Below are 18,372 nucleotides of genomic sequence, written 5' to 3'. Positions count from 1 at the left end.
TTTACACCGCAAGCTCTCCAACAAAGGGCAGCCTGCCTCCGCGCCAGGCACCGGACAGTGCAGGCAAAACCATGCTCAGCCAACAGGCACCACGGTAGCGAGGACCGGACGAGCAGGAGATGCGGGGTCAAATGTGGGCACTGGGGCAAGAAGCACTGGACACCGTCGCCAGGAGCGGAAAATAGATTTGCAAAGCCTTCCCCGCCGGAGATGCGTGCGTCTCTGTTAGCAAATATCAGCACCTCCCATTTAAACGGGCAGCAAGTATCTGCTCGGCGCGTTATGGCTTGAGGAAAATAATCTTTGGGCTGGAGCGTTAGCCCTGGACTAACAAACCAACCCACCCCGGTCCCCTGAACTGGCCAAGCAGCCTCCTGCTTCCTCTGCACGTTCTCTAGTACCCAGAGCGGAGCCGAGCCTAATGAAGTGGGACATTGGAACAGCGGCCAGCGATTCAGGTCTGGAGATGCACATGTCCCCGGACCCCTCCGCCTGAAGAGGAGGGAGGCCGAGGCCAGCTCCCGAGCTCAGGGCAGCGGAGCAGTGACCCCAGCGCCGGGGCTGCCGCGCAGGTCCCTGCCCGGCGGCAAATGCCCACGCTTCTGGCCGAGGGCCACGCTTCCGAGGCACGCAGACGGGCCGCTCCTCCAGAAGGAGACAAGTTGTTGGTTGAACTAGAACCAGGATCCCTGGCTTGCCGGAGGGAAGGCTCTGCCAGCCGAGTCAGTGGAGGGATCAGAGTCACTCAGTGAAGGCAGGGAGGGGAGAGCAGGCTGCACTTGCCATCCTTGCGGGAACAGAGAGCCAGGAGCGCTGGCGCGCCTTTCGCTGCCTCTCTGGATGCCAAGGCTGGTGGAAGGCGCTGCGGGCAGCCAGAGCACAGCACGAACGGTCCGGGTCATGCCGAGTTTGGGGGGTCCGTGGTGCGAGTTCCCCCGAGACAATGCTGTCCAGAGCAGGAGAGGTGGTGCAAGACTCCTCTACCTAATCTGGGGCCAGGGAAATACTCAGCCTTATCCGTCCTGGATTTGCAGGCAGGCCGATTCCTGCCTCTGCTGCCTGCTCGAGGAAGCTGTGGGTACCTGGCAGGGAGCCCGCACTGCCAACGGAGCAGTTGGCAGCCCCATGCGAAGGGAACGTGATGCTGCGGCCGGGCCTCGGGAGGGAAAACGGGATGCAGACAGCACCGCCAAAAGGCAACTTCGACCCCACCGAGCAGGCGCTGTCGGCAGCGGTGAGTTCACGCCGCGGCGGCAGCCTCGGCGCGACGCTCTGCCGTGCTGTGCCGCGAGCACAACCTTTCAGTTCCCAGCAGGATCCTGGACCAGGGCGAAGCGTGGGGTAGAGGCAGACGAGCCCCCCCTCAGCTCCCAGGTTGCCCCGATCACAGGAGCCTGCTCGGAGAGACGTCAGCTCGCTTTGGAAAGGACGGGCCGTAAGCTGAGCCGCAGCAGAGTGGGCAGACCCAGCACGCAGAGGGGGAAAGCAAATGGAAAAAAAAAAAAAGAAAGAAAGAAAGAAAGAAAGAAAGAAAAGTTTCCACTCATCAGGCGAAAGTTGTTGTGGGTTTCTCGCTCTCTTTGGGTCAGGGACCTGATCGTTTAACTATATTCGGTGATGTCATTCCTTCCAGAAGGAAAAAGCCTTTCCTGCCCCAACTGAGCTGCTTTACAAATGCTTTAAATATCAAGTTTGGGGCAGCCAAAAGACAGAGTAATTTAGCTCTTTTTTTTTACGGTTGTATCAGCACCCGTTAATTGGTGGCTTTCCCCTCTGCTCTCCACCAGCCTCGCCTGGACCTTGAGGTCTTCCTAATCCCGACCTGGAGAGAAACCCTCGCCAGGCCAGCCTGCTGGGGACGGTCCCACGCCAAGGGGCTGCGTGGAGCCAGCCCACTTTCCATCCACACGCGCCAGCCCGGCGAGGCCAGGATGAAGCCGGGAGATGGACGGCGAGGGCCGACCCGTCGCCGGCAGCAGCACGGGGAACGGGCTTGCCTCTGCGCTGGCAGTCCGGCAGCTCCAGCCTTGGTTCCCCCACCCTCCATCACACGCAGCGCACGGAAACTTTCTATTTTGGCTGCAAACGCTAGAAACCCCAGCGAGTGCCCGAGCCGCTCGCTGCTGTGGACGTTTCCCCTCCCGGGTGAGCCCTGCCGTCCCGCACGGGCCCCGAGGACGGCCACCGAGCACCAAAACGCAGGCACGGGGTCGGTCCCAAAACCTCCCACCTCTTTAGTGGGGAGCAGGGAAAGATGGCAGGCAGGGGCATGAAGCAAGGCTGGGGCCTCTCCGTCTCCGTCCAGCTGGCACTTAAAGCAGAAAGTGCAGCAGCTGAGGTTTCTACACTAGCCTGTACGATGCCTTTTATTGGGAAATCCACAAGAACTCCAAACGCCCCGGTCAGCGGGGAAGACCACCTTCGGTGGTGGCACCTGACCAAAGACTGGTCGGGTCTGGCTGGAGAGAAGATCGCTGCCAACAGCACTGCGGAGACCTCCCTCCCCTCCTCCGAGCAGGAAGGTGATATGGCTCCCGGACAACCCCGTCTTTTGCCTTTTGCTGTTTTCATCCCATCGCCTAAGCCTGCTCCAGAGGCTCCCACCGCCCAGCAGCACCAGCTGCCCCCGGGCAGCAGGCAGGGACCCTTGCCAGGGCGCATGGCTTAGGGACCAGGCTTTGATCCACAAGGTCCCGAGAGCGTCGATTTTATTTTAAAACGCTGTAGCTCCAGATGTTCTTGTTATTCACATTAGTATCTGCAAACCTTAATGTTTGCGAAGCCTTTGGCACCACCGGCACCTCGTGGCCATGAAATCCACAGGCCAGCGGTGTGTAAGATAATCTGTCCGCATGGTGTGCGTGTCCCTCTCCTGCCATTTCAGTTTTAAATCCGATGCCGTTTCATCTTGTCAAATATCCCCCCGTGCTACCTTCTACATCCTGTTATTGTGTCCTCTCAGACTCCGCTTCGCCTCCAAACTACACAAATCTTGTCTTTTCACATCTCTTCATCTGTAGATTCCCCCCAGGCCACCAATTATCCCCACTATCCATCTCTGGAGCTCCTTTTTCTCTCCCTACCTCTTTTCAAAACGGAATAATGGAAATGGGGCATGGCACTGCAGCTGGAGGACCTCACTGACGGGCTGTAACGAAGCTTTCAGTGCTTTCCTTCTTGCATCCCATTTCCAACTTCTTCCCGATGCCGAGCACAGCAGCAGACACTTCCACCGCGTACTTTCCAAGAACTTTGTTTCTGTCAGCGACTGATTCCTTGGGAGCCCAGGAAGGCACGGAGGAGCCCGTGCTACCCCTACAGCCAGATCCTTTAGCACAGGTAAATGCGGGTTAGGGCGATCTCTTCACTGGATTTGAAGCTCTCTCTAAATCTCCATGCCCTACTCCCTTATCAGCGTATGAAACAACCATGGCCCATCAGTGTTCCCCGAGATGGAACGGGCGCATTTTGGAAAGGACACAGCAACACTAGGATGTGCCTCCCCCTCAACAGAAAAGGGCAGGAAAAGAAAAAGTATTGAATTTAGCAGCAGAAACACCTGCCTGCTGAGCAGCCAGGATGATTCGCGAACCTGCTCTCATGTGCTTCGCCTGGGCAAGCTGGGGCGGGGGGCTCCCCGGCTCAGGGTGCAGTGGTGGTTATGGTGGGGCGCAGAGTCTGGGAGCACCAGGCTGGGGTTGGAGCCCCTCCAGGCTCTGCCCCGGGGCACCCGTGAGCTTTTGCAGAGCTGTGAGGGCAGAGAGCGGAGCAAAGGAGCCCCAACCTTCCTCCCGCATCACCGGAGAGAGAGGCCAAGCCCACCAGGCTGGTGGCAAAGCACCCCTCGGGTCCCTCCTCTCCCGGCTCCGACGTGCTCAGCTCCATCCTGGCGGCACTGCCACCGTGCTTCCTGCTCCGAGCCCGAATCCCAGTCTCCTCGCGGCCCTTCCTTTCGCACCTTCGCGGCCGTCAGACGGGGCCGAGCACGCGCGGCTGCCCGGCCAGACACGCTCGCGGGGGAGATTTGCTAAGCGGTTAATGCAGCCGGCGAGTGGGAAGCCTGGAGCATCTGCTGGAGCCAGGCAGGTCGGGAAGCGCACGCACACGCACACACACACACGGAGCGATGAGTTGAAGGAGCTGTCTGCCAGCAGCAGATTCTGCAGGATTTTTTTTTTTTTTTTTTTTTTTTTTCCTCTCTCTTGGCTAATCAGCTACTGAAAGAAGAGCTCCCTCAGCCCGGCCAGCCGCTGCACCCCCCCGCCCGGGTCAGCTGCGCTGCGGAGGAGGGAAGTGGGCTTGGAACAGCCGCCGGCTCACCGAGGAGCACTCAACGCGCCTTCATTCATTATCCACTGACATATGGAATAGTCATTGCGGGAGGAAACAGAACCAAACAAAAGCCCCAAACTGCTTCCTCCCAGCGAGGCCCTGACAGCCTCTGCAGCTCACGGCCATTCATCTCCGAGCGGCCGAGAGGAAGGGACGCTCGGCGGTGAGCTCCGAAGGGATCGCCGCGGGGGCCTGGCGTGGGGGGGACCTGCTCCCCGGTGGCACTGCGACGGCGGCCAGCCCGCCCGCACCGCGGCTCTCGTGCCGCCCGGCGCGGGGACCCTGCCCGCCGGGCACCGGGAAAGGGTCCTGCGTGCGACACGGGCTATCCTACCCGCCCCGGCCAGGAAACCGATTTATTTTGTTGTGTCTCTGCTCAGAGCACACGGCAGAGACCGGCCTGGGCGCCCGGCCAGGCTGAGCACCGGCAGCTGCCAAGTGAGCAGGAGCACAGCTAGAAGAAATTTAGTCTGTGCTAAACACAGGGGCATAGCAGGTCTGAGCTATTATTCTTTATTAAAGAGCTCCGAAGCCCACGCACAGGCGGAGGGGAGAACGCGCAAGCTCAGAGCCGGCCGCCGGCGGGTGAGTGACAGCCGGCACAGCGGCGGCATGCTCCGGGGCATCAGCCGTGCCAGCGGTGGCACCGGGTATTTTCCCAAACTGCCGCTGGTTTAGGGAGCAAACCTGCGGGCGCCACTGGGAACGGAGCCATAGGGCAGGCTGTAGGGTCGCAGGCGCCCCGTTAGGGGTTTGTAGACGAAGCCAGGCAAAGGGGAACTGGGGGAGCACCCTGAGCGCTGCACCCAGGGTGCTCCCGGCTGGGGTCTGCGCTGAGCAGCACCCACCAGCGTGACCGGTGGGGAGAATGGCAGGGGAAGGGGCCGAAGGGGACTGGGACGTCTTCCCACAGCAGCGCCTGACTGCTGGAGCTCAATGCTGCTGCTGAACGCCACAGCATGAACAAGCACAGGGGGGTTATCGCCTATCAATAACATTTAGAGCTGCTATCATTAAAGATAACAATCAGGTCAGAGATAATTATCACGGAGATAGGTATAGTCTGGGAGCACAAGGCTTAATCTCTACCCAGAGGCTGCCAAATTTCTTGCCCGTTCCCCCAGAGCTCCCAGCAGTGACCAGAGCCCAGGGACAATCTGCTCCTGCAGCTCTGCGCCGTGCTCCGGCAGAGCCCCACCGCCCCGGCTGCCTGCCCCGACTCACGGACAAAGGCTGGGACCCCAAATCCGGCAAGAAAGGGGACTACTCCAGCCAAGCCAGCTCCAGCTTTCACGGCTCTCCCCGCTCTGCTCTCGAGATGCCGGTTTGGGCCATGCCACGCAGCTAACCCCTGGGTTGGGACATCCAGAGGAATCCCATTGCCTCTGGCAGAAGGGTGGATCTGGACCCTCCACTATCAGGGATCGCAAACCCCGGAGGTGTTCCACCCCAAGCTCACGGTCCCACTGCAAAACAGTGCCATTTGGCGGCTGACTTAGAGGGCGGTGAAGCAACACGGCCGTGTGAGGCTGGTGGCACGGCCAGCAGGGGTGGGAGGACGCAGGCAGCACGCTGTGCACCCTCCGAAGCCCAGTTCTGCACCTAGCCACCCCCCAACACACAGCCAGCCCACGGACCAGTCGCCTCCGGACAAGGGACGAGTGACGGGGGTAACGAAGCAACACCCAGCACCGAAACCGGCTGCCACGGTTCCCAGCCCAGCCAGGCTGACCAAAACCTCAGGCTGCGGGAGAAGGCCTTGGCTCTGTGTAAGCGCTGCTCAGCAATAACTAAAACATCACTGTGTTATCAACACTGTTTTCAGCATGAATCCAAACCATAGCCCCGTACTAGCTACTACGAAGAAAATCAGCTCTATCCCAGCCAAAACCAGCACAGCATAGCATTTCATGAAGACTTTAATTAGGACGAGGCTACACGCTAACTGGGACGAGGCTGCGATGCAGGCTAGGTCTCAACAGACAATAAAAAATAAAAAAATACAGATCCTATGTGCAGCAAGAAAGGGTTTTCCTGGCCCTGTTCTCGTCTGAGCTGCCCCTGCCTGAACGGGGGGGATGCTGCCCTCCCCTCCCAGCCACAAAGCAACAGACAAGCGCTGGGCGATGCTCCTCATGGAGGCGAGCACAAAGCACCCAGTGTGCGCATCCCAGCCGCAGGAAGCAGAAGCATCAGGGTTCTTATGGAAGAGAGATAAATGCAATTACAGAGGGAGGGCAGGGGGCTGGGAACGGGGAACAAGGAACAAAGCCACTGGAAGCTGCTCTGATGTCAACAGGTTCTGAATCAGCGCTCCCCCCACCGGGGCCCTGAAGCAGGACCAGCTGGGGAGAGAGCGACCTTGAATTCCTGCATGAAAGGGTTTTTTTCCTGGGTTATGCTGGAGACATTACACAAGTGTATGTTTTCTATAGTCATATATTTCCCCTCTCTCTAAATCTCTATTCCAGACCCCGGGGCAGGGACTGCCGGCAGCTCCAGCGCTAGCCCAGGTGGGCCTCTAACGTCTAACCTTTCGGGCCCTCGCTGGACCAGAAAGGCCGGCAGGCACCCAATCCTCCCCCTTCCCCTCTGCTGGGACTGAAACGGGAACAGACACATCCCTCAAAGCACCAGGAAATGCAAGCCTAGACCCTTTGAACCGTCAGTGATGCCAAAGATCTCTCCTGAAGCTGGGTGCGCAGCCCGGAGTCCCGCTCATGATGTCCCTGCTCAGCAAACTCCCGTCCCAAGCCCCGGGTGGTACGCTGTCGTTACTCCCGACATTCCCCCCTGGTACCCACAGCCATTCCACAGCGGCCAGGCACCCCACGCGAGCGAGCTGTCAGAGCTCCTCGTTCAGTGCACTTGCGGCGTGTGGCAGGCACCAGCTGGCTCTTCACCTGCCTGGTCATGCAGGATTTTCTGTGCTCTGTTATTTCTCAGTGGTTAAGGAGGAGACAGCCTGAAATATTCCACCTAACCAGCGCCCAGGAGGCTTCTCCAAGCATTTGTCCAAGTCATGTATGAGGCTACCCAGTACCCTTTCAGGTGAACCTAAATCCCAGCAATAAGGGCCAGATCCAAACGCCCCCACAGCCCTTGGCAATCCCTCCATCCCAACCCCAGTGCTCTACTGAAACAGCTGATTGACGCCAATTGCATTAATTGATTTAGCAGATGATTAAGAAAGGCAACAAAGTTTGTCTGGAACAACCAAACCCTAGGGGCATTTTACTGCTGAGATCCTGCTATCTTCCACGCAAGCGGTTTCCAAACTTTTCCAATGAGCATAACTCAGAGAGGTCCCCTCTGAGAGCAGGGCAGATCCCTGAACAGCGAACGTAACCCCATGAGCCAAAGGCGAGGCTCAGTCACCTTTTAAAGAGCTGAAGAAACCCTCTCTTGACCCTGGGCTGAAAGCTCCAGCTCTGGCTGGGCAAAGACAGCGCTTGTTGTACGACTTCTAGGAAGAGTGGAAGGGAGGCTCTTCCCATACGGGAAGCGCTGTCCTTTCCAAGGTGGATGTGACGTTCCTTTCAGCTGCCCCAGGTGCTCCAAGCGACGCACTCAAGTAACGTACCTTCACCAAGAGTCTGCTTAAGAGCCCTGACTTGGTGCCTCTGGCCTGCTCTGCATTAGCGGCAAAGAGCAGTCCGGGCAATTCCCCTTCAGGGACAACGTTGCTTGAGCGTATCCCCTCCCTTCGAGATCACACAGAAGCCAACATGGAGAGGGAAATCCATCCATCACCTCTATCTCATATCCACATATTAAAAAACACAAACAAACAACATTGCAATGGGTCCTACCTCTTCATCTGAGCTGTCTTCTTCATATTCATTCTGAGCAAGCAGACTCTCATTTTCCTTCAATGACGAATCATCTTCCAAGATTTTGCTCTTCCTGGGAGACCCTTTGGCCTGAAAGACAAAAAAAAAAATAGCTTAGTAAGACACTATCATGTGAATCTTTGCATTTTTGTGTTCGCTACATCAGAGACCTTGTGCTGGGCAATGAAATCTGAAGCTGCCACTAACATCTAGTCAGCTGCCAGGTCCAAGATCACCACAAAGCACTCCATGCCCCAACCTGGACAGCGCTGTGCAGTACAACCTCTCACCCTTAAATCCTCTGGGACACCACATTGCAGAGGGAAGGAAGGAAGGAAGGAAAGCGCTCATTAAGCAGCATGCTCTTACATTCACTTGGGACTGCAAAGAGAGAAAGTCAATCACCTCTCTTCTGAGGACAGGTTGCCTGAGAAGCTCTCTGGCAGCTGCTTAGCTTGCACAAGAATTGCATTCTCACTCACTGGGCCCAAAATTATTCTCCCTCTGCAGCTTCCATATGAGAAAAGCAGTGACGAGTGGCGTTCCTGAGGGGCTGGTATTGGGACCGGCGCTGTTTAACATCTTTGTTGGCGACAGGGACAGTGGGATCGAGCGCACCCTCAGCAAGTTTGCCGACGACACCGAGCTGTGTGGTGCGGTCGACACGCTGGAGGGAAGGGATGCCATCCAGAGGGACCTCGGCAGCCTTGAGAGGTGGGACTGTGCGAACCTCATGGAGTTCAACAAGGCCAAGTGCGAGGTCCTGCACATGGGTTGGGGTGATCCCAAGCACAGATACAGGCTGGGCAATGACTGGATTGAGAGCAGCCCTGAGGAGAAGGACTCGGGGGTGTTGGTTAATGAGAAGTTCAACATGACCCAGCAATGTGCGTTTCCAGCCCAGAAAGCCAAGTGTATCCCGGGCTGCATCCAGAGCAGCGTGGCCAGCAGGTCCAGGGAGAGGATTCTGCCCCTCTGCTCCGCTCTGGTGAGACCCCCCTGGAGCACTGCGTCCAGCTCTGGGGTCCCCAGCACAGAAAGGACATGGTCCTGCTGGAGTGGGTGCAGAGGAGGGACATGAAGATGATCCAAGGGCTGGAGCACCTCTCCTATGGAGACAGGCTGAGAGAGTTGGGGTTCTTCAGCCTGGAGAAGAGAACGCTGTGAGGAGACCTTATTGCAGCCTTTCAGTACTTAAAGGGGCCTACGAGAAGGCCAGAGAGGGACTTTTTATGAGGGCATGTAGTGATAGGACAAGGGGTAATGGCTTTAAACTGAAAGATTAGAGGAAGAAGTTCTTCACCGTGAGGGTGGTGAGGCACTGGACCAGGTTGCCCAGAGAATTTGTGGCTGCCCCATCCCTGGCAGTGTTCAAGGCCAGGTTGGATGGGGCTTTGAGCAACCTGGTCTAGTGGAAGGTGTCCCTGCCCATGGCCAGGGGGTTGGAACTAGATGATCTTTAAGGTCCCTTCCAACCCAACCGGTTCTATGATTCTATGATATCCCAGCCATCTTCCAGAGTTATTTCAAGACTCTCTGTCCCTCTTTTCCACTGGAGCTCAATGCCACTGAGACACGGAAAGACACAACCAGGGCAGAGGTTGCAACTACCCAACCTGCAAGAACAAGCAGAACAGGGAAGGGATTTCCCAGCAACACTGCTTCCTCTGAGCATCAGTCAGAACATAAACAGCCAAGGACGAAGTGCCAGTGCGGCTCCAGGCTTAGGATGCAAGGAGCTCATCACAAACCACCCAAACTCACATTGCAGAAACAGAAAAATTTATGCTGGAAAGGACCTCTGGAGGACCCTAATCCAACCTCCTGCTCCAAGTTAGATCAGGAGGCTTGGGATCTTGTCTGGTCAAGTTTTGAGTATTTTCAAGGACAGAGATCTCACCACCTCTCCGGGTCCCGTTCCAGGGCTGCACCACTCCTGTGGGCAAGAACACTCCTTACGTTCAACCAGAATTTTCCTTGCTCCACCCTGTCCCTGTTTGTTGCCTCTCATCCCATCCCTAGACATCACAACAGCCTGGCTCCATCTCCTCTGCACTCCCTTGTGAAGCTGCAGACACCAATGGGATCCCCCTTTGTCCTTTCTCCCAGCTGAAGAAGCCAGCTCGCAGACCCTCCTCGTGTCCCATGCTCCAGCCCCAACCATCTCAGTGCCCCCTGCTAGACTCATTCCTGCCTGTCAGTGTGTTGTACTGGGGAACCCCAAACTGGACCCTGAGCTCGGATGGGTCTCAAGTGCCAAACAGAGGAGAAGGACCCCATCCTTGGCACTGCCAGCTGTGGCTCTGCCAGTACAGCCCCAGATGTGGTTGGTCGGTGTTGCAGAGGACATGTGCAGATCCCCAGGCTGTCCCCAAGACCCCCAGGTCCTTTCCCCCAGAGCTACTCCCTGGCCGTTCAGCTCCTGCCGGCCCTGCTGCACAGGGTTATTCTGTCCCAGGTGCAGGACTTAACATTTATCACCCTTGAACTTCACAAGGTGCCTGTCAGCCATCTTCTCCAGCCCGTCAAGGTCTCTCTGCCCTCCAGCAGATCCCCAATAGACCCCAGAGCCTTCTCTCTCAAGTAAGGACAGACCCAGCAGCACCATTCTCTCTATCTGGCAGGACAAGTGCACGGTGCTATCACAAGGGCAGGCTTTTCCCAGCACTGAACTTCAGCAAAGGTCCTGCCTACCGATGGGGTCCACCACGTCTGAACTCAGGACTCCAGAGCTGCCGGACAAAGTGTTTGAGATTGGGTAAAGCACACAACCATCTCACCTGCGTAATATGAAGTTACTGGTGAGTTTTGGTGTAATGTGCACATTTGGAGCCACTCTGAACCTCTTTGGAAGAGACCTGGGTAGAGAACAGGGCAGGAACAAGCTGCAGATGCAGCCCCCAAGGTGGCAAAGTCACTGTGATAAAGAGACTCACACCATCACATGTACTACACACTGTGCCAGATGTGTCCAACTGAGGTTACCCATCAGGAGTGGTGGGACCAACCCCACTCACAAGGAGCTGAATGCAGCCTCTATTGCTTGGGTTATCCCAAATTTTTTCCCAGGCCAGAACCCACAGCGGGCAGGACACCTGCACTGAAGCAGAGCTTGTCCTGTCCCACGGGCCACACGTTCTGCTCCCGTCAGAGAGACAACGCACGGGGCATGCCTCGGGCAGGAATTAATTCCCTCCTCAGACACGGGTAATCAGACAGCACTGAGCATCAGACTTCGCCCACTCGCTGACCTGCTGTGTGGGTGCCGAATAAGCTACAGATCCTTCCCTGGAAAAGAGATTCTCTCTCCCCCCGCGCACCACTTGGAGTGGGGGTAGGGGGAGAATGGGGACCCTGGCTAGATCGGGTTTACGGGAGGATTCAGTGAAATAATCGGAAAAACAGCCCCAGAAAACGTCCCTCGCGGGAGCAGTAAAATCCACACAGTGTGTGATCACCTTCTGCTGTACGTACACACCAGCGCAGCTCCCCCGAGCCACAGGGAGAGGGGTGGGAGAGAGCCTGGAAAATACTGGGCCGGCAAGAGGATGAGATTACTGCAAAAACAAAAGGCTTTATTAAAAAATTTTTAAAAAGGGAGATTGGAGATAAGTTTTTTTCCAGGCTTTTGGCGCTACAATGGCTTTGGACTTGAGTTTCCATCTTTCCCTCATTTCCCCCTTTCTCTCCACCGCCACGATGAGACCGGAGAAGGATCCTGCGCCATAAACGTGGGTTGCTGATGCTACAAGCTGCCAGTGTTCTTGAGTGAAGGCCGTGCCAGGAGGTGGCACGCAGTCACTCCAGCACTCCCGCTCTTACCCCAGTGATGCTCAGGTTCCCGGTCCACGCAGTTAGGGAGAAAAAACAGAGGCCCACGGGCTCCCCAGGTCCTGGGTTTACTCCGAGAGCTGGCACATGCCAGGATCTGGCCCAGGCTTCTTGCAGGAGATTCACCTTGGCTGGCACGTCTGCAAACCAGACTCCAGCATCCAGGGATTAGGCATGTCTGTCGGCAAGTTCAAACCCTTCAAGAAAGCTTTGCCAGGAAAATAAGACAGACCTCAGCTAGGACATCAATCACACACCCAGCACCCTATAATACTTGACTAAAGGCCACCTGGGACACAGTGAATGCACACTGAATACTAAAACCATTTTACCAGAAAAGGGTCTGTCTGAACCAGACAGGGCTCTAAAGGGGGTTTCAGGATAAGCAAAAGGTACCAGGAGCAGAGGGGCCAGCAGACCTGGTCGCAGGGGAGTGCGGTCACCGTTCACTCCTCTTGCAGGCTTCTTGGAAACACCTCTCTGCACCTTCCAGGTACGTTTACCTTGACGCACGCAAAGGCTTTTTCCCTGCAGCCGGGTATCGGTCTGCCGGGGTCCCAGCCAGCCGGGCAGGCAGGGACAGGCTGGTCCCCTTAGCTTCGCAGGGGCTGCGTTTGGACTCGGGGAATAACGGCGAAGCTTTGCTCTGGCGCCCAGGCAGCCCCGTGCAGAAAGGCTCGTTCCACCAGAGGGCGGCAAGCAATGCCGGACACACCGCAAAACCCTGCAAAAACCCCTCAAAACTGCCCTGCCGGCAACCCTCACCCCAGCTGCTGCCAGGGCTCGGGGACGAGGACCGCCTGGCCCCCACCCCGGGCATCCACGGCTAGCGGGGATCCAGGAGTCGGCACCCCCAGACCTCGGCTCAGAGGGGAATTGGGCAGCGCTGAGTATCCCTGACAGCCATCGGCGAACCCCACTTCTGGCAGTTTTGGTCGCTGGAGGGGAGACCCGGGGCAGCTGGTGGGTTTCAACAGCAGGCGGGTTTCGACAGCACGGATGGTCCCTGAGAACAGGTTTAGCTGTAATGAGGGGGATAAGGGAAGAAAGATTGAAGCCTCCCACACCAGTGAGACCTGTAACCTCCTCCCTCCCAAATCCACCCCCTGCTCCCCATGTGCGGATCAGCCGGGATTCCTCTACCCCAAACTCCAACAGGTAAATTCAACAGAAGAGTTCAGAGGAACTAGAAAAAAAGGATTAATCTAAACTAAACCACAAACTGGAGAGGCACAAAGGAGAGGGAGAATACCACCAGCAGGCTTTGAGGAGAGCCACATCCTCAGAGCCCCCCACTTTACACCATCAAAGAGGCGTGCGGGATGGCAGGCAAACCACGCTTGCTCAGACACAAGCGCCACGCTGCTGAGCTGCACGAGCTTCTCCGTGTCTTGGCCAGGCCAAGATAACAGCTTTCCAGCACAGGCAGAGCCAGCTCTCCCCAGTTATGCTGCAAAAAGCACATCACGTACCTGACTGGAAAGAGAGTCTTATGACAGCAAAGATGCTAAGGAGAGACAATATCTTTAGTTATAAATTAGAGAAAGGAAATACCCTTTCAGGAACACAAGCCCCTCAGGTGTGAAGGAGAAGCAGAACTGAAGAAGGCTTGTCTATCGCAAAGCTCTTCCACATCCTCCAGCTAGATAAACTTGTGTAATACAAGATACTGCCTCTGCCTACACCAGTCCTGCTTAGTTCCTTAAGCTATTGCTGCTATGACATCCATACTAGACAGCCTCGGAAAGACCAGCTAGGCAGACTATTTAGCGGCTGCCTGGACTAGCTGAATCGGTAAGGGAAGCATCCCCCACTGCATTTGCTAGCCAGTAGAATAAGCATCAGCGCACGTTAATGGCCCAGTTAGATCCTCCTCCTCCTCCTCCTCAAACCAACAGCCACCAGAAGCTGGATTAAAACATCAGTAGCTCCTTTGGCTCCCCTTCCCCTAAGCAAAACCCGCTTGCCTCCCACCGTAAAGTTCTCAAAGTGCTCCCACGCAGTTCCTCCTTGGTTGTGGAGAAAAGATCAGAAACTCCTGGCTTGCAATCTTCCAGCAGGAAGGGAGAAAGGTCCCTGCTGTCCCAGCGATTCCCAGCTACAGTGGAGCAGAATCTCCTTGGTGGAGCTGCAGAGGCAGGAAAGCTGGAGGGAGAGGATGCACCAGCTGGGTGCTGCTGCTGCAGAGACAGAGTTGGTTTATGAGCAGCTGGACAGGTGAGGGGGAGGACGGGCAGCAGCAAGGCCAGACGTGCCAGTCAGGGCTGGAGCGAACAGGTAACAGACCCTAATGTGGAAGCAGCCCTAGAGCAGACGGGTGTGGGAGCTGTGGCAACAGCACTTATGTGGGCTCAAAGCAACTGTCCCTCGTGTTCAGAAGAGGGGCTGCCAGGTTTCTCTCTCAGCTTTACCAGATGCTGGGATGTGCACACAAGTAGTGAGAGAATCTTGCTCCTCGGTGCCAAGCCCCAACCTTGCTAAGATCATATGGTCAGGGTGGGGAAAAGCGAGCAACCACCACACACGCGTCATCTCTTCCTTTGCTAAAGCAAGATGGTTCTCGGGCCTAATACTGTCAAAGTTGCTCTGCTCACCCTGTGAGGCAAAACAGCTAAATCCTCAGTTTTACACATGGAAAAACAATACCTAAGGGAGCAGCAGTGATCTAGCTTGCAACAGGGCTAGAAACGGGATTCCCCAACTCACAGCCCTGCGAGCTACAGTGTACTCGCGTGGGCTGTTCTCCAGGACCTGTCCTCCACCTCCCCTCCACACACGTGAACACCAACCTGCAGCAACTCCAGCTGTTCCACTGCCTCTACACCAACTGCTGCTGATTTAGGGACAAACAACATGCTAGGCTTGTGAAGAAAGCTGAGATGAAGCCACATAATTCCTTCTGATGAGCAGGGCCTCAGGTCCCAAGAAGCCCGTCAGACCAGCTGAGCCTTGTGGCAGTTTAAGGGCTTAAAACACGTGTTTACCTCATTACCAGCTGTTGCATTTTAAGAGGTGTCTGTTCTCAGGCAACCTCTTGCAAGCGACAAGATGCAAAACAGCATCTCAAGCAATTGCAGCCCACTGCTAAGTGAACATCTGTGCACACCTCAGGTTTGAGCTTAGATGTAAGAAGATCCAAATCAACGCCTTCTGAACAAGAGCAGTAAAGTGGCTCCTACCAGGGCCAGGACAAAGCACCTTGTTCAGTCAGCCTCGTGGAACCAGGGCTATGTAACCGAGCCTGTGCAAGCAGCTATCTGAACAGCAGTCTGTAACTGGAACATGCCTGCTGCTGGGAACCCAGGAGGAACTCACGTGGATCCTCCCTGTAGGAAAAATTGGGTGACATAGGGCCAACAATGATAGCAGGTCCCCATCGCAGTCGGAGACAAAGCGATCTTTCCACAGCCCGGTGCCTTTGGCAGAGTGGACATTGTCTCGTTTCCACCAGGTCAAGTCTTCTTCTGCTAACCTCTCCAAAACCAGGAGACAGAACCTCGGTGGCCACGTCACACACAGTGCTTTGAAGAAGTCGGCTGTTATTAACCTTCTCTTGTCACCTGGCTCTACACGTCACTGTCTTCTAGTACCGATGTGCTGTTCAGCCAGCCTGTTGTATCTCTGTAACATGTATTGCTGCGAGAGCTGAAGGCCTGAGGATGAGGAGAGGTAACTCACGCTAAGACTGTCAGTGCAAGTAACAAGCCTGAAATTCTCACCCTGTGGGCAAACATCAATTTTGTTCCATTCCATGGGGCTGACAGAACTGCTAACAGCACAAAAAAACGAAGCCTGCCATGGGAAGAGTCTCGCTCGCATACCAGGCTCGAGAACTAACACATCTCAAGACAGACACAGCTTGCCGGAGTACCAGGCAAACTCAGCAGGTTTGCTGTTCATTGCTTCGGCTTTCCTTTGCAGAGCTTTTGTCCAGAGGATGTAATGCGGTGTGTGTGAAAGCTGGCTTGTCACCCCCAGGAGCACGGAGCCCTGCGCCGACCTAGGCTCACAGCTGAGCACAGCCCTCCAGTAACACCGACACCGCGCTGGGGCAGGGACCGGTGCAGCAGGCTGGGGACACCGAGATCTGCCGCCCTCCTGGTGCAGTGACTTAGCGAGGCACCACAGGCACCAAGCGCCAAGAAGTGGCGCTTCCACTGATGCCACGAGCTGCTGCTAGCATGAACAGGGGCTTCCTTCCTTCCGTGACTGCTAGAAACAAGCCCCAGCGACAACAGGCAAGAAGACTCTGCAGAAATTGGGCCACCACAAAAGAATGTCAGCTGCTTTTCTCTTTCAGACTGGTGTGGCAAATATGAGTACAAATTAATCCAGAGGAGAGGAGAAAAAGGGATACAGGGCTAACAAGAACAACTGAACCGAGGGGCTCCTCCGTCCAGTCCCCACATGCGCTTTTGCTGATGAGAACGCATCAGCCCCAAACGGTTGGGGTCCTGCTGCTGTGGCTGTGCGGTGCTGAGCTGAAGGCAGCGTGGAGCCACCGAGAAGAAGGAAAATGAGCATAGGTTCACTGACAGGCGCTGATGGAGAAGCAGAGAGGAGCTGGATGTGGTACTGCAGCCCACAGCCCTGCGAGGGTGCTCCGAACCATGCATCTGAAGGAACAAGAGCAAGGCAAAGTCTCCAGGTGCAATCCCTGCAGGAAAGGAAGAGTTAAGCAGCTCTCACTGCCTCGCTGCACAGGCAGTGCCCAGATTTGGCACAGGATGGATTTGCTTCAGGCGCTCGGTGCCACAGCAGGGACTCTCTGACAGAGCAGCACTGAAGGGGCTTCCTGGATTATAAAAGCAGAAAATAAACATTTCAGCCTGGCCTTCAACTGCAGGCCACCGGGCTTTTCCCCAGGGGCTCCAAGAGCAGAGTCGGACGGCTCAGCTCAGCACTGGGGCTGCCAAGGAAGAAAGCACAGCTTGTCAGAACGCTGGAAGTCATTAAGAGGAAATCTAATCCGACAAGGACAGCCTAATATTTACAGAGCCCTGTGAGCTAGAGAGGCACTAAGAACAGGGCTTTGCAATCTGCTGACAGGCAGGTGGTGGAAGCAGTGGCCTTTCTCGCTCCTGGATCCCGAAGGGAGCTGGGACAGCACAACTCAGTTCAGCACCTTGTTGCTCAGACCGGATTAACACTTCTCCACGGGCTGAGGCGCCAGGGCTGGCTCACAGTTCAGTACCTCTCTCTCGCCTGTCCTCAAGAGAGGCTGTCTTTACTCCTCTGCAGATTTTTTTAAGCCCCAAGGACGAGACTTCTTACATTCCAACTTCCTAAAAGCATCTTCTTGGAGGGAGCTGCAGATAACCACCAGGATCGTGAGCAGGAGCACAGCTCTGGAGAGGCACCTCATCATCCCACCACCATCTACGCTTGAATTCTGCCCAGACACTAACACGTCCTAAGCCGTTTTGTGTTTCATTGTCTCAGGAGCCGTCAGTCTTCCCATCGCTTCCCTAGGCTGGTCAAACACAACAGTCACAAACCGGGATACCTCACAAGATAAAAATACAAGCCTCTGGCAAAAGTATTTCAAACACTGAAACGTTCAGGGAGCAGTAACACTTCCCCTAAATCTAAAGGGTTTCTCCTTTGCCAAAGCCACTGCTTCCACAGATGGACAAAGAGCAGACCAGCCAAAGAGCATCAGCTTGGCTTCGGCACCCTCCAAATCACTGGCTTTCACCAAGAGAATATCACAGCTTTTATGGAAGCAGTGAGAGACCACGATTAACGGAGTCAGTCGGCAGAACAGTGCCACAACCCCTCGCCATGAGGTGCGACATTAGCAGCGTCCTCCCAGAGCTCCCAGCTTTTCCTGCAGCCCCAGACAGGCCTCTCCGGGAGGACCATGATGCTGAGACTACAGAAAAGCTCTGGCAACCTGAGCAAGCAAGGCTCCTTGCTGTCTGGTCGCTCAGCAGGAAACCTCAGAGTAATCACAGAACATCTGCAAGCTTCCCTTCCCTTCTCCATCCACACGACATCCTTCTCCACAAGCTCCCTGATGCTCTCCGCATTTCTCTGGCAGAGCAGGAGACCCTCCTGTCGATTCCCAAGTGCTGTATGCCTTCAGCTGATGCATGTAGCTCTCCTGCGCGTAGTCCAGAAGCTTCTGGAAGAAGCAGCTTGGGAATCCTCTCCAACCTCGATTAACTTGCTGGACAGCCAGAAGATACTGAAAGCAAGAGACCCAGGACATGCACAAAGCCCTCCGAAAGCGCTCCAGAGCCTGGCTCGAGTGACATTCATGGTGACAGGCCATTCCCAGAGAACAAGGATGTCTTTAACATCAAGGCTGAAAATCCAACGGGAAGGAGCAGGAGGCTTCTCCAGCACCAGCTCAGGTGTCCACACCAGCGGC

At 55.8% G+C, this 18,372-nt stretch overlaps 1 protein-coding gene across 2 annotated transcripts in view; it reads right to left on the bottom strand.

Annotated features, from left to right (window-relative positions):
- The window catches only part of BOP1 (BOP1 ribosomal biogenesis factor), a 67,245-nt gene that overhangs the window by 43,229 nt on the left and 5,644 nt on the right, over positions 1–18,372 (bottom strand). Inside the window, exon 3 of one of the 2 annotated variants that reach the window (XM_069780274.1) lies at positions 8,145–8,245. In XM_069780274.1, the coding sequence (XP_069636375.1) occupies positions 8,145–8,245 (101 nt within the window). Of the gene's footprint in view, positions 1–8,144; positions 8,256–18,372 lie in introns of both variants that reach the window. The other variant, XM_069780273.1, reaches the window with a different exon arrangement.

The sequence above is a fragment of the Haliaeetus albicilla genome, chromosome 3, assembly GCF_947461875.1.
Source record: "Haliaeetus albicilla chromosome 3, bHalAlb1.1, whole genome shotgun sequence".
NCBI lineage: Eukaryota > Metazoa > Chordata > Aves > Accipitriformes > Accipitridae > Haliaeetus > Haliaeetus albicilla.
Note: the sequence above shows the minus strand (reverse complement) of the source record. Positions and strands in the feature narration are given on the sequence as shown.